The sequence below is a fragment of the Panthera uncia genome, assembly GCF_023721935.1.
Source record: "Panthera uncia isolate 11264 chromosome C1 unlocalized genomic scaffold, Puncia_PCG_1.0 HiC_scaffold_3, whole genome shotgun sequence".
Taxonomy (NCBI): domain Eukaryota; kingdom Metazoa; phylum Chordata; class Mammalia; order Carnivora; family Felidae; genus Panthera; species Panthera uncia.
Genome location: NW_026057584.1, coordinates 62046120 through 62061482, shown reverse-complemented (window position 1 = coordinate 62061482; position 15363 = coordinate 62046120). Strand labels below are relative to the sequence as shown.

The 15363-nt window shown below is 36.8% G+C and overlaps 1 protein-coding gene across 3 annotated transcripts in view; it reads left to right on the top strand.

Annotated features, from left to right (window-relative positions):
• Positions 1-15363, top strand: part of UBR3 (ubiquitin protein ligase E3 component n-recognin 3) — a 246149-nt gene that overhangs the window by 126305 nt on the left and 104481 nt on the right. For all 3 annotated transcript variants that reach the window (XM_049616028.1, XM_049616027.1, XM_049616026.1), the window contains one exon: positions 4274-4362. In XM_049616028.1, coding sequence (XP_049471985.1) covers positions 4274-4362 — 89 coding nt within the window. The remainder of the gene's footprint in view (positions 1-4273; positions 4363-15363) is intronic.

Sequence of the window (15363 nt, the reverse complement as noted above, 5' to 3'; positions counted from 1 at the left end):
TTTTACAAAGGCTCTAATGCTATTGTAATAAATAGTACTCTTGAAAAATTGTAAAGGTTTTCTTCATAATAGGCTTTGTTTCCTTTGAGCAGTGGTGGTGATGGTATTGACAAGGACTTGAAACTAATTCTGTAGCAGACAGCTAAGGATTAAGATAAATTTATTTGAATCTCACTATGCTTCTCACATTATGTTTTCTTAATTTATTTTGGATTTTAGATTAAGTTTCATAATAAAGGCCAGTTTATAAACAGTTGTAGTCCATTTCCAACTACCTCACCCATAGACAAACGTGGCATCACTTTTCATTAGAGTAACTGCATAGAAAACAAGATACAAATAGGAAACCTTTAGATGGTTATAACAGTGTGCAGCCTCAATGTTTCTCCCTCTGGGATAATAGTGGAAAATTCCTGAGTTGTACTAAATCTGCTACACTTGTCTGCCTTTTCATTTTTACTCATATTTATGCCCAATTTTAGACAAACAATTAACCTAAATTAAGAAAAAATTTATAAGGGAAAAAGAATTGACATTCTTTTTCTGGAAATCATAGAAAGCCAGTAGAGATTTTGTTTTTTTTAAGCAGCTTAAGACAACATCCATTTATTTACATAGTGTTTCTGTATGTCGAAGTGTAGGCATGATGTGACTGGGTTCTTTGTGAGAGTCTCTTGAAGCTAAAGTCAAGGTGACAGCCATAATTATCTGGGGCTTATAGTTTTCCAGGCTCATGTGGATGCGGGAGAGTAGACATGCATTTTAATACTAGTACCAAGCAGTTATTTGAAGTTTTCTTAATGTTTGATATATGATTTGTTATTTGAAATGTTCTTTTATGGATATACTCTAAATGTTCATGTAAAGGTGATTTATAGAGTGGCATAACTGATTGTGCTAATTAAAGAAACATGTAACTTACAAATTTTATATGGAAATTTTATAAAGTAGTGATGTAGGAAACCAAACGTATTCTATCCATTCTCTTGTTGCTTATAGTATTTTTATAATAATAAATTTCATAAAGTAGTGATGTAGGAGATTAAACATGTATTCTAGGCATGCTGTTGTTGCTTATAGTATTTTTGAAGGTTTCACAGAACGCTTTGAGCATCTGTAGAGCATTTTTGTTTGTTTCCATTTCTTCTATGGTGGCAAATTTTTGTCCTTTGAGAATGGATTTTAATTTTCATTTTGAAGAAATGTCAAATTTATTGAAAAGTTTCAAGGACAGTACAGAGAACTTCTTAGACCATTTCAGAGTAAGTTGCTTTACCCTGGAATATTTTAGTTTGTATTTCCTAGAAATAAGGACATTTTTTTTTATATAATCACAATATAGTTTTCAAAATAAGGAAATTAACATTTTATTTGAGTATGATAAAATCCTTAGGCCCCAAGTTTTGGTAGTTGTCTCAATACTGTTTTTTTTTTTTTTTTTTTCCTTTTAAGGTTTTATTATCCATATTTGAGAGAGAGAGGGAGACAGAGCGTGAGCAGGGGAGGGGCAGAGAGAGAGAGAGGGAGACACAGAATCCGAAGCAGGCTCCAGGCTCCGAGCTGTCAGCACAAAGCCTGACATGGGGCTCGATCCCACGAACTGTGGGATCATGACCTGAGCCAAAGTCAGACGCTTAACCAACTGAGCCACCCAGGCTCCCCTCAATACTGTTTCTTACAACAAAAAAATCCAGTGCAGAATTGTTCCTTGCATTTGGTTGTCACATCTCTTTGGTGTCTTTCAATATGGATTTTCTTTAGTTTTTCCTTTATTTTCTTGATCTTGTCACTTTTGAAGAATATAGGGTAGTAACATGGTAGAATGTGCCTCAATTTGGGCTTCTCTACTGGCCCCTTATGTTTGGATTCAGATTATGCATTGCTGGCAGGAGTATCAAGGAAGCATTGCTATGTTCTTTTGATTGTATTCCATCAGGTGTCCTATGATTTCAGTTTGTTTCATTTCGTGATTAATTTTGATCACTCGATTAAAGGGGTTTCAGCCAGACTTCTTCACTGTTAAGTACCCCCCTTTTCCCCCTTTGTAATTAATATGTAATTTATGGAGAGAGATTTTGAGATGCTGTAATATCTTCTTTGTCACAAACTTTCAATTTGTTCATTTTTTTATTTCTATCAGTTTGGACTTACAGATTCTGATTTTATGGGTTGCAACCTCATATGCTTGCTATTCATTTTGATGCTCAAATTGTTTTAGATTTGACCTGTAGGACTCCCTTTCGGCTGGTTTCTGTATTCTTTTGATGTTTCCCTATCATTCTTTGAACATTTTCTTTTTTTCTGGGGCCAGAAGATAGTCCAGGTTCCTTTTGTATTTGGAACTAGCCATTTCTCCAAGGAGTTCTGATGGTTTTTTTTTTGTTTTGTTTTTTTTAAGAAACCACAATCAATGTGTTCATTCTAGGGGATGTAGCTATTTTCAGTCACTCTTAGTGGACAGAACTAGGAAAAGTTTGTGTGTGGGTGTGGGTATGTGAGAGAGTGGGAGGGAGAGGGGAAGGAGTTGGAGGGAACAGGGAGAGAAAGTTATTAAAAACTATGAGTGGGTTGCCTGGATGTTCAGTAGGTTAAACGTCCGACTTTGGCTCAGGTCATGATCTCTTCGTTGGTGAGTTCGAGCCCCACATCAGGCTCTGTGCTGACAGCTCAGAGCTTGGAGCCTGCTTTGGATTCAGCGTCTCCCTCTCTCTCTGCCCCTGCCCCACTCACTCTCACTTTCTTGTTCTCTCTCTCTCAAAAATAAATGAACGTTAAAAAGTTTTTTTAAAGTAATTATTAGAAAAGCAGTGTTAAAATCTTTTGAACGTTATTGGCAAAAGTATGTAACTTCTCATGGTAAGGCTTGACAGTACTTGACTCTATGCCTGTTCATGATAATCTCCACTAATTGGATGGGGGTGGATATGTGAATGAAAAATCTAAAATTACTGTTAGCATTTTTTAATCCAAGATTCTCTATCTTTGATTCATTGAGATTAATGAAAATTCTTTTTTAGGTTTCCCACAGAAATGACTTTATAGAATCTCAGCTTAATACTATGCTTTGACTTTTATAGTATATCTGTATAATAAATAGTCATTAAATGACTGCTATAATATGCTCTATCCATTATGGTTTTTTAGACTTTTTTTTTTACTTTTAATTTTCTGAAAGTTTTTATTTAAATTCTAGTTAGTTAACGTGCAGTGTAATGGTAGTTTCAGGATATCCTTTATGTTTTAATGGATATGTTTTAATGTTTTTAACATCACAGGCTGTGGTAAATTTCTTTTTGAGTTTTGTTTCAGTAAAAAGTTTTCTTTCTTTTGATGACCTAATATATAGCTTACATTGTAACTTTTTTTTTTTCTTCTTCCTTGCCTTTTGTTTTAGATTACTATTTCAACCTTTCTTTGCTCAGGATAAAATTTTTATGCTTGCTAGTATTGTTCGCATCCTCAAATCTAGGGAAGCCTCTGTTTCCTTTCTTTATTAGTTCACCTTTATTTTCTTATTCTTATGTTATAGTCCTGTTGTGTTGTATTTGTGTGTGTAGTTTTTATTTTTTTCTTTTCTTTTTTTCTTTTTCCCAACCAGCCTCAAGTTAAAATACTCTTTGGAAGTAGATAAAGGATAAATAATAAATAGAATTTGATGAATTAATCCAAAAGAATATTTATGCTTAGATTTGAAATAGTTTATTTTTTATGTTGTATTTGAGACTTCTGTATTTTTCCTTGAAACAAAATAAACTAAACTTGGAATATTTCCTAGTAGAAACTGGGAAATTTATTGGCTTCTGCTCATTCTCTTTTAGGAGAGTCCAATTCTTAATATAATAGTAAATCTGACTATTTTTTATCTTTTAGATTCTGTTTCTATCTAAACATCATAGCTTCTGGCAACCAGTTTGCTGTTATTTGTGCGTGGGGTTAAATTGTGAGTTCCTTGATAAAAAAACTTTTCTTACTCTTGCTGCCAATTGACATGACATACTTAGGAAATTGTTAGAAACCCAGATTTTCTATCTACTTTAATTATTTCACATTTTAAAATAAATCTTGGCTTTTATTTTTGTCTGTTTAAGCCAGTGATCTTCAAACCATGTTTAAGCAGTGGAATGTAAGGACAGTCAAAACTTACATAAAATTTAATACACAGTTCAGAAAATAGCTGTGTGCCAGGAGCTTTTCATACAATATACACTTCTGAAATGTAGTAGGTAAGTCTTAAACACATCTGATACTTACCACTTTGTTCCGTTTAATCTAGGCGACAAAAGGCTAGAGAGAGGCAGCAGAAATTGCTTGCAGAGTTTGCTTCACGACAGAAAAGCTTCATGGAAACTGCAATGGATGTTGGTAAGCTAAAATTTATTAGTTTAGAACTCTTATAATTATACTTATTACCTCAGGGATTATCTAGTTCAATCTTCACCAGTTTTCAACATTGTAAACGGATGATTTCTGGTCTTTATTTAAACAGTAGAGCGATGGAGGATCAGACTGTTATTGCGGGCAGTTTATTCTGTGTGGAGTAGTCGTAATTATTAGAAAGTTCTTCCTGATGGTAGCAATAAAATATCGTCTGCTACTTTCTTCTGCTAGATTGTCCTTTAGATCTGTGTGGTACACCAATATGTATTTACTTGTTCTGATTTTTCCTGTGAAATTATCCTGAGGTTTTAAAAATAGCTTTCAAATACTTTTAGTGCCTCCTCCTTCTGCTACCCCTTCAATATTTCTTAAAATCAGGTGTACTTCTCACTTCTGTTAGGATAAGCATTGGTGTATGTACAGTGAGAGGGGATGCCGTTTTCCTGTATAATAGTAGATTGCTATGAGTAATTTTTTACAAACATTGAAAAAGAATAGATTAAATTTCAGTTAATCTCAGTCTTCAGTCAACCAGGATACTCCCTTTCTTGACGATCTCTTGCATTCCAGTGGTTTTTATTTTTTCTTTTAGAACACAGATGCTGAAATAAAGTCATGCACGTAATTAAAATATATACACATATATGCATTCAAACACCCATGTACATTCTCGTGCACTTTTGTGCACATAAGCACACAGGGTCAACATCCAGAAGACGTGTGTGTGTGGGGGTGTTAGTCCAGATATAGTATAATGTCTTCTGAACTGTCAACAGTGGAGTTTATGTTCGGGACTTAATTTTGATGTGAAGAATACTGTTTATTAGATTTAGTATCAGTTGACTTTCTCATTTGAAAGATGAGGATTGAGTTCATTGACATTACTTTCCCTTTCTTCATCTCTTCTTCTTTACGTTTTTCCAAAAATTCGTAATTAATATTTTGTTTTTTACATATCGAATATAATTACCATGTGTATTATTTGTTCTTCCTATAGCCACTGTCTTCATACCCCTTCATATAAAGTAACCTTATAGCACCCCTATTTTTCCTTTTATTTTTCCTTTCCACATTTCTACCTCTGTCTTTATCAGTTAGTTACTTATTTACTTTTAAATTGTCAGGGTTGCTTACATTTTCTTCTGTAGTTACAATCAAGTGTTCCATCCAAAGATTGACTTTAAATGTTGAAAAATAATTAATATGACTTTCTGAATGTTGTTGAGTACAGGGCTAAGTAGTGTTCTAAGATTCATTTACTTTATTACTTTTTTTTCAGTCCAGTGGCCTGACTCCTAGACTACTTTAAGGAGATTGTATATAGCCCCATTTCTTACAGTTTCTCAATTGCTAAAACTGTACCACCCTTTACATACCTCTGCTTGGGCCATTACTTTGTTATATTATCTTTTGTTTTTCCTGAAGTTTTCAACTGTTGTTTTTTCTTAACTCACGTGCCCTTTTGATATCTCTGTTGTTCTACTCAGTCGTACTGTCCTTTGCATGTAATTCTGTTCCAGTCTGGTCCATTTGCTCTGGAGGTATGCTGTACAGCCATTACCTTTGGATTTTCCTCTTGTAGAGTTGATCTGGGGTTTCCTGCATCTTATATCATCTCTCTTTTTTGGGTCTTGTTTTACTGGAGTTCAGCCATAAGTGTATTCCTAATAATGCTTATATGGGGTCTGAAATTTCTGAACTTTGTGTTTCTGGATGGAACTCTGTTTGCTCTCATGCTTGATATTTCATTTGGATAACTATAATTCCAGGTTGAAATATATTCTCTGTTACAAATGTTAAAGCAATACTCCTTTGTCTTTTACTATTCATTTGATGAGAAGTCTGGTGGTAGTCCTTTGTAGGTGAACTTTTTTTTCCCTTTTCCGTAACTTTTTTTTTTTTTTTTTTTTTTTAATTTTTTTGGGACAGAGAGAGACAGAGCATGAACGGGGGAGGGGCAGAGAGAGAGGGAGACACAGAATCGGAACAGGCTCCAGGCTCCGAGCCATCAGCCCAGAGCCTGACGCGGGGCTCGAACTCACGGACCGCGAGATCATGACCTGGCTGAAGTCGGACGCTTAACCGACTGCGCCACCCAGGCGCCCCTAACTTTTTAATTGATCCTTAGAGATTTGGATTTTTTAAAAAAGATCGTAATGTGTTTTTTTTTTGTTTCATTTTGATTTGTTTTGTGTTGTTTTGTTTTGTTTTTAATTTTAAGGAGCCTCCATGCCCAAAGTGGGGCTTGAACTCATGACCCTGAGATCGAGAGTCTCATGCTCTGCCGATTTAACTAGCCAGGCACCTCAAGAGATCTGAAATTTTATGATTTGTATCTAGGTGGATCTTTTTCCTTTTCCTTAGTCCTTAGTGGGCCTTTTCAGTCTGAAGATTCGTATCTGTGAAGCTCTGAGAAAAAACTTTCCTATGATTTCTCTGATGACTAGCCATTCTCCGAGATGACCCTCAAGGATCCATGCCTCCTTTTTATTTTTAATTTTTTTAAATGTTTATTTTTGAGAGAGAAAGAGAGTGCAAGTAGGGGAGGGGCAGTGAGAGAGAGAGACACAGAATCTGAAGCAGGCTCCAGGCCCTGAGCTGTCAGCACAGAGCCCGACGCAGGGTTCGAACTCACGAGCTGTGAGATCATGACCTGAGCTGAAGTCAGATGTTCAACCAATTGAGCCACCTCGGCGCCCCTATGATCCATGTCTTCTGGTTATTTATGCCCTGTGTAGTCTTCTTTCCCATTCCACCAGAACTGGTGTGCATGGCCACTGGCATATGGCAGAAGTAATATTGTGTCATTTCTGACATTAGGTTGTAAAAAACATTGCAGCTTCTGTCTTGTTTACTCTCTTTCTTGGATTACTTATTCTGGAAGAAAACCTGCTGTCATGTTGTGACCAGCGCTATGGGGAGGACTGTCTAGAGAGAGACTGAGGCATCTGGCCAACAATTATGTTAGTGAGCTTGGATGTGAAACTTCAACCTCCAGTTAAGCCTTTGGATAGATTTTTAGTTTGACAGCAGTCTCATAAGAGATCCAGAACCAGAACCATTCAGCTAAGCTGCTCCCAGATTCCTGACCCTCAGTAACTGTGTGAGATAACAAATGTTGGTTTAAGCCACTGAGTTTTGGGGTAATTTATTAAACAGCAGTGAAGAACTATTACATACTTTTCTCCTTATATTTTCTATTATTATTTTCTTAGAGACAGAGAGAGAGAGAGAGCAGGGGAGGGGCAGAAGAGAGGGAGAGAGAGAATCTTAAGCAGGCTCCATACCTAGCATAGAGCCCACCATGGAGCCCAACACAGAACCTAGCATGGAGCTTGATCTCATGATCGTGAGATTATGACCCGAGCTGAAATCAAGAGTCAGACGCTTAACTGACTGAGCCACCCAGGCACTCCTATCCTAATATTTTCTTTATACTCCTTTTGTGGGACTCTTATTAGTTGTATAAGTTGGATGTTGAAACTCCTAGATTGCTATTTTACTTAATCTTTTATATTTGTTACCTTTTATATGATGTGTTCTTTTTACTTTGCCTGCTTAGAGATGTCCTTTCTTCAGTATCTTGTTCCTACTTGCCCTACAGAATTTTTTTCAAATCTTTCTGAATTTGTTAGAGTGCACACATGCTCTCTCTCTCAATTATCTTTTATCCTTTTGAATTACTTTAAGCTATAATTTTTAAAGTTGGAGAGTGAATTTTTAAAGTTCATTGGAGAGGTAGCAAGGTGTAGTGGCTATGAATATGGACCCTGGAGCCTGACTGCCTAGGTTCATACCTCAGCCACTCTGTTGTCTAGAGCAATTTACTTAACCTCTCTGTGTCAGTTTTCACATAATGAAAAAGGGATTATTTTTTAAACAAATTTTTTTTTAATGTTTTATTTATTTTTGAGACAGAGAGAGACAGAGCATGAGCAGGGGAGGGTCAGAGAGAGAGGGAGACGCAGAATCGGAAGCAGGCTCCAGGCTCTGAGCTGTCAGCACAGAGCCCGACGTGGGGCTTGAACTCACTAACTGTGAGATCATGACCTGAGCTGAAGTCGGACGCTTAACCGACTGAGCCACCCAGGCGCCCCCCCCAAAAAAAGGGATTATTATACTACCTGCTTCATAAGATTGTTGTGAGGATTGAATGTATTAGTATATATATATTTTTTAATGTTTATTTATTTTGGGTGGGGGAGGGAGAGGAAGAGGGAGAGGGACAGAGAGAATCCCAAGCTATAAGCACGGAGCCCATTGCAGGGCTGGATCCCATGAACCCGTGAGATCATGACCTGAGCCAAAATCAAGAGTCACATGCTTAGCCCACTGAGCCACCCAGGCGCCCCTGTATTAGCACTTTAAAATACTTAGAACACAGCACTCTCAACAATAGCCAAATTATGGAAAGAGCCTAAATGTCCATCAACTGATGAATGGATAAAGAAATTGTGGTTTATATACACAATGGAGTACTACATGGCAATGAGAAAGAATGAAATATGGCCCTTTGTAGCAATGTGGATGGAACTGGAGAGTGTGATGCTAAGTGAAATAAGCCATACAGAGAAAGACAGATACCATATGGTTTCACTCTTATGTGGATCCTGAGAAACGTAACAGAAACCCATGGGGGAGGGAAAGGAAAAAAAAAAAAAGAGGTTAGAGTGGGAGAGAGCCAAAGCATAAAAGACTCTTAAAAACTGAGAACAAACTGAGGGTTGATGGGGGGTGGGAGGGAGGGGGTGGGTGATGGGTATTGAGGAGGGCACCTTTTGGGATGAGCACTGGGTGTTGTATGGAAACCAATTTGACAATAAATTTCATATATTGAAAAAAATACTTAGATTGCTTAGCACGTAAGTGTTTATGAACATTGGCTATCCCTATTATTATTTTTAGTATATAATTTACTTAATTATCCCATCATAATTAGACTATAGCTTTTTTCTAATTTTAATTCTAAGCATTGTATACACAGAACTTTTTCTATATTTAAGAAAAATTTTTTTAATGTATATGTATTTTTGAGAGAGAGAAAGAGTGCAAGCAGGGGAGGGGCAGAGAGAGAAGAAGACGTAGAATCTGAAGTAGGGTCCAGGCTCTGAGCTGTCAGCATAGAGCTTGACGTGGGGCTTGAACTCATGAACCACAAGATCATGACCTGAGCCAAAGTTGATGCTTAACTGACTGAGCCACCCAGGTGCCCCAAACTTTTTCTGCATTTTGAGTCTGGGTCTAAGAGTATGAATTTTGGGGAATGATGGTGGTTATATAGTTTTGTATGTTAATTGTGTACCCACCACTGTGTTGAATATATTGTATATTGACTTATTTATCCTGACACCCCCATGAGAGAGGTGGTATTATTCTAGATAAAGATACCTAGACTTAGATCAAGTAACTTGTCTGAGGTTATACTGTAGTACATGGTATAGTACCACAGTAAGTGGTATTTCTTCAGATTTGGAGGAAATTGAGAAGAGTTAAGTGCACTCGCCCCAAGTTGGTAGCCTGGGGATAGAAAGGGACAGACATGAGAATATTTGCAAAGTAAGAATTAAAAGATCTGATCATTGCTTGATTGATTCAGGCACAAGACACAAGATAGAAGGGATATTTAACGTGTTTGGAAATTTTTATTTTTTAAAAACCAGAATGAAAAGAATACTGTTTTTCCAATAGCTAAAGCAAAAATCTTTGATGTGCCTCTATTAGTCTAGCCTATTGTAGGGTCAGCCCCACCCAAATCATATGAATTGGAAGTGAGTGATGAGGGGGTGATTCTGCTAAACAAAAACTGAAGCCTGCTATTAGCAGAAGGGCAGTAGATACTAGGTAAATTGAAATAATATCTGTCCGCAGTACCTATCCTTTAAGATTTCATTTGGAATGTGGGGTTGTCCAAGCAACAGCTGGCACAGATCAGGATTTGGTTGAGTTTTATTGTTACTTGTGGAGACAGCTGATTATTTTGTTATTTAATAATACAGTTGGGTTTTTTTTAAGTTTCTTTATTCATTTTGAGAGAGAGAGACAGAGAGAGTGCACACAAGCTGGGAAGGGGAAGAGAGAGAGGGAGGAAGAGAGAATCCCAAGCAGGCTCTGTACCGCCAGCATAGAGCCCCACATGGTGCTTGATCTCACGATATCATGACCTGAGCTGAAATCAAGAGTTGGATGCTTAACTAACTGAGCCACTCAGGCACCCCAATAATACAGTTTAATTTGAGATTTATCCTTTTATTTTTTAACATGCATGCTAAAAATGTAATGTTAGCATTTACAGAAGAAGGGGGCTGCGGATATGAGTATATTTTATATATTATATTAAGATATAAAAATACTTACATCCCTAGTGTCCCCTTCTTAGGTAAATAATAACATACTGTGTATGCTTTCTTTACCTTGTTTTTTTCACTTAACATTCTATCCTGGAGATCCCAGCAGACAGTGTATAGAGATCTTCTTCATTCCCTTTTCTAGCTGTATAGTATTCCATTTTGTAGATTTCCCCCGCCCCCAGATTTTATTCAAATGGTCTTCTATTACTGGAATTTGGGTTGCTTCTAGTACAAATAGCACTGCAGTGATTGTCCTTATATATGTATTTATTTGTATTTTGATAATATATCTGTGAAATAGATTTTTAGATGTGGGACTGCTAGGCTAAAGGGTAAATACATAGGTAATTTTTCTAGGTACTGTCAAATTACTTTCTTAGGAGTTGTGCTATTTTGCATTCCCACCAACAGTGTGTCATAGTATCACTTTCCTCACATTCTTGCCGTAAGAATAAGTTGTCAAACTTTTGTTTTTTTGGTAATGTCATAGTTGAGAAGAAGTGGTATTGTAGTTTAGCTGTAATTAGTATTTCTCTTATTATTAAAAAGGATAATCTTTGCATTTTTAACTGCTTCTTATTCCCTGACATCTCTTTTTGCTCCTTACACAGTTTTGTGTGTGGTTTTCTCATGAATTAGCCTCTTTTTAATGTTCTTCCATTTTCTTGGAATCAGACGCATCTGTGAGCTTTGTTCTCTTTCAGGTAGGACCAATCTACTTGGGACATTGGAATGCATGTAGTGCATAGTACTATGCATCTATGGCTGTTGCATATATGTTTAAAAACATTATTTTATGAAGTATCGTTTTGAATTTTGCTGTGTAACTTGTGAAATTCTTGCTCTCTCAACTAAGTAGAAACTACTTGAATTCCTTTTCACTGAAATTAGAAAGCAGATCTCATGGATAGAATATTTTTTACATTGGTTATTCTGAATCCAAATATGTCAGTTTTGAGGGATGGTGCTTGGTCTGTAATGTCTTGTAAGTTTTTAATTAATTTCTAATGTTTACTTTGAGAGAGAGCAAGCTGGGAGGGGCAGGGGGGAAGAGAGGGAGAGGGAGAGAGAGAGAGAGAGAGAGAGAGAGAGAGAGAGAGAAGGAGAGAGAGAGAATATATCCCAAGCAGGCTCCACATGGCTTCAATTCATGAATCGTGAGAACCTGAGCCAAAATCTAGAGTCAGATGCTTAACCAACTGAGCCACCCAGGTGCCCTTTAAGTTTTTTTTTTTTTTCTTTTAATTTTTTTTAACGTTTATTTATTTTTGAGACAGAGAGAGACACAGCATGAACGGGGGAGGGGCAGAGAGAGAGGGAGACACAGAATCGGAAGCAAGCTCCAGGCTCTGAGCCATCAGCCCAGAGCCCGACACGGGGCTTGAACTCGCGGACCGCAAGATCGTGACCTGAGCTGAAGTCGGACGCTTAACCGACTGAGCCACCCAGGCGCCCCAGTTTTTAATTTAAATTCTGGTTAGTTAACGTACAGTGTAATATTAATTTCAGGCGTACAATTTAGTGACCAAACACTTACATAAACACCTGGTGCTCATCACACCATGTGCATTCTTTAATCCCCATCACCTGTTTGACCCATCTTCCCACCCTCCTCCCTTCTGGTAACCATCAATTCTCTATGGTTAAGAGTCTGTTTCTTGGTTTGCCCTTCTCTCTCTCTCTCTCTCTCTCTGTCTTTTTCTCTCTCCCTCTCCCCCTCTCCTCTCCCCCATTTTACTTATTTGTTTTGCTTAAGTTTCACATAGGAATGAAATAATGTGGTATTTCTCTTTCTCTGACAGACTTATTTCACTTAGCATTAATACTCTGCCACTCCATCCATGTCATTGCAAATGACAAGATTTCATTCTTTTTTATGGCTGAGTGATAGGCCATTATTTATATATAGCACATCTTCTTTATCCATTCCTTAGTCGTTGGACACTTGGGCCTTTTCCATAATTTGACAATTGTAAATAATGCTGCTATAAATGTTGGGGTACATGTATCTCTTTGAATTAGTATTTTTGTATTCTTTGTATAAATACCTAGTAATGCAATTGCTGGATTGTAGGGTGGTTCTGTTTTTTTTAAATTTTTATTTTTAACGTTTATTCATTTTTTAAGAGACAGAGAGAGACTGAGCATGAGCAGGGGAGGGGCAGAGAGAGAGAGGGAGTCACAGAATCTGAAGCAGACTCCAAGCTCTGAGCTGTCAGCACAGAGCCTGATGTGGGGCTCGAACTCACTCGTGAGCAGTGAGATCATGACCTGAGCTGAAGTCGGACGCCCAACCGAGTCACCCAGGTACCCCTGGGTGGTTTTATTTTTAACCTTTTGAAGAACCTCCATACTGTTTTCCAGAGTGGCTGCACCAGTTTGCATTCCCACCAGCAGTGCAGAAGAGATTTCTTTCTCTGCATCCTTACCAACATCTGTTGTTGGCTGAGTTGTTAATGTTAGCCATTCTCACAGGTGTGAGGTGGTATCTCATTATGGTTTTGATTTGTATTTCCATGATGATCAGTGAAGTTGAGCATCATTTCGTGTGTCTGTTGGTCATCTGGATGTCTTCTTTGCAAAAATGTCTATTCATGTTTTCTGCCCATTTTTAATTGGATTATTTGTTTTTTGGGTATTGAGTTTTATAAGTTCTTTATAGATTTTGGATACTGACTCTTTATCCACATTTGTCATTTGCAAATATCTTCTCCCATTCCGTAGGTTGCCTTTTAGTCTCATTGTTTCTTTCACTGTGCAGAAACTTTTTATTTTGATGTAGTACCAGTACTTTGTTTTTGTTTCCCTTGCCTCAGGAGACATATCTGGTAAGAAGTTGCTGTAGCCAGTGTCAAAGGCCAATGCTATGGCTTGTGTTCTCCTCTAGGATTTTAATGGATTCCTATCTCACATTTAGGTCTTTCATCCATTTTGAATTTATTTTTGTGTAAGGTGTAAGAAAGTGGTCCAGTTTCATTTTTGCATGTTGCTGTCCAGTTCTCCCAACACCATTTGTTGAAGATGCTGTCTTTTTTCAATTGGATATTCTTTTCTGCTTTGATGAAGATTAATTGACCATATAGTTGTGGGGCTAGGTCTGACATTTTGAGTCCATCATTTGTGATGTGGTGTGTTTCAAAAACTGGAGCCCATAAATAAAAGGTTTTATTTGTACCATAAGTAAGACACACACTTCTATCAAGCCAAAACATTTTTTTAAAGCATAATAATATGCTTAACATATCATATGAAACTATTTGAAAGCAAAGGTAATCATCTCTGCCTACCTTCCCTTTTAATCTCACCATTCTGGGGTAAACCATTATAAACAGGTTTTCTTCATATGAATACATATAAAAATTATATAAATGGATTTTTTTTTCTGAAATAAAATTATAGTGTACATAAGGCTGTGCAGTTTGCTTCCTTTTTTAAAAACTTAATGTATCATGAATATCCCTGAAAATTACATATAGTATATATAGATCTCTTCTTATCCTAGATCTCATTATGCACACGTGTGTACACATGCATGCAATGTTACATGAATTGGATTAGTATAAGTGCTTTTCATTTGTGTTTTTTTCTTTTTCTCCCATGACCTATGATTACACTTTGGTTTGTGTACTCCTCTGCTACTCTATATTCATACAATCATGTACAAACATACTATAGTTACAGGTTCATTTAAGCTTCTCTCTCTCTCTTCCTCCCTCTCCCTCTTTCCCTTTCTTCCTTCCTTGTTTTTGGTCATTGTTTGCTTTTACCAAATGAGATCACCTTTCCCTGCTCTCTACCTCAGTAATATTTCTAAGTCCTAACCAGTAGTTCTGATTCAGTAGTTTTCAACCTTGATGCACATTAGAATCATTACAGCCTCCTTAAGGTAAATCTATGCCTAGGTGCCACTATAGATTAAAGAAAAGTCTTTGGGAGTGGAATTCAGACATAGGGAGCTTTAGAAAGTTCACAGCTGATTCTAATGTGCAGCCAAAGTTGAGTACCACTGTTCTAATTTAGTGTTTCTTTTCCTTTCTTTTCTTTATTTTGGGGCAAGCAGAGAAAGTCCATAATAGTGCATAATGAAGTAATTTACTCAGCCATGTCTTTATTATTGGACATTCACTTTATTTTCAGTTTGTTTTTATTCTGTTTTAACTAACAATGCTGCAGTAAACAGCCAACCTAATTTTCTGAAATTGAAATATCGCTATGTGTATCTACTCTTTGATAGCCACTAGATGGAGATAAGTGTTTATTTTTGGTTTTAATATTTGTTAACCAATAGTTTATAAAGATCCAGCTACAGTGATATAAATGTGACATTTAACTCATAGTTTTTTCATGTGTTGCCAGTTAAAAGGACAAAAAGTTCTTTTTCTTGGAACTTTTGGTTTTAGGAATTTGACATTTTCCTCCAAGGTAAATTTAGTCTCACCATATGATCCAGCCATCATGCTGTTAGGTTATTTACCCAATTGATGTAAAAACATAGATCTACACAAAAATCTGAATGAGTGTTTATAGAAGCTTTATTTGTAATCACTCAAAACTGGAAGTAGCCAAGATGTTTTTCAGTAGATGAATGGATGAACAAACTGGTACATCCATACATTGGAGAACTATTCAGCAATAAAAA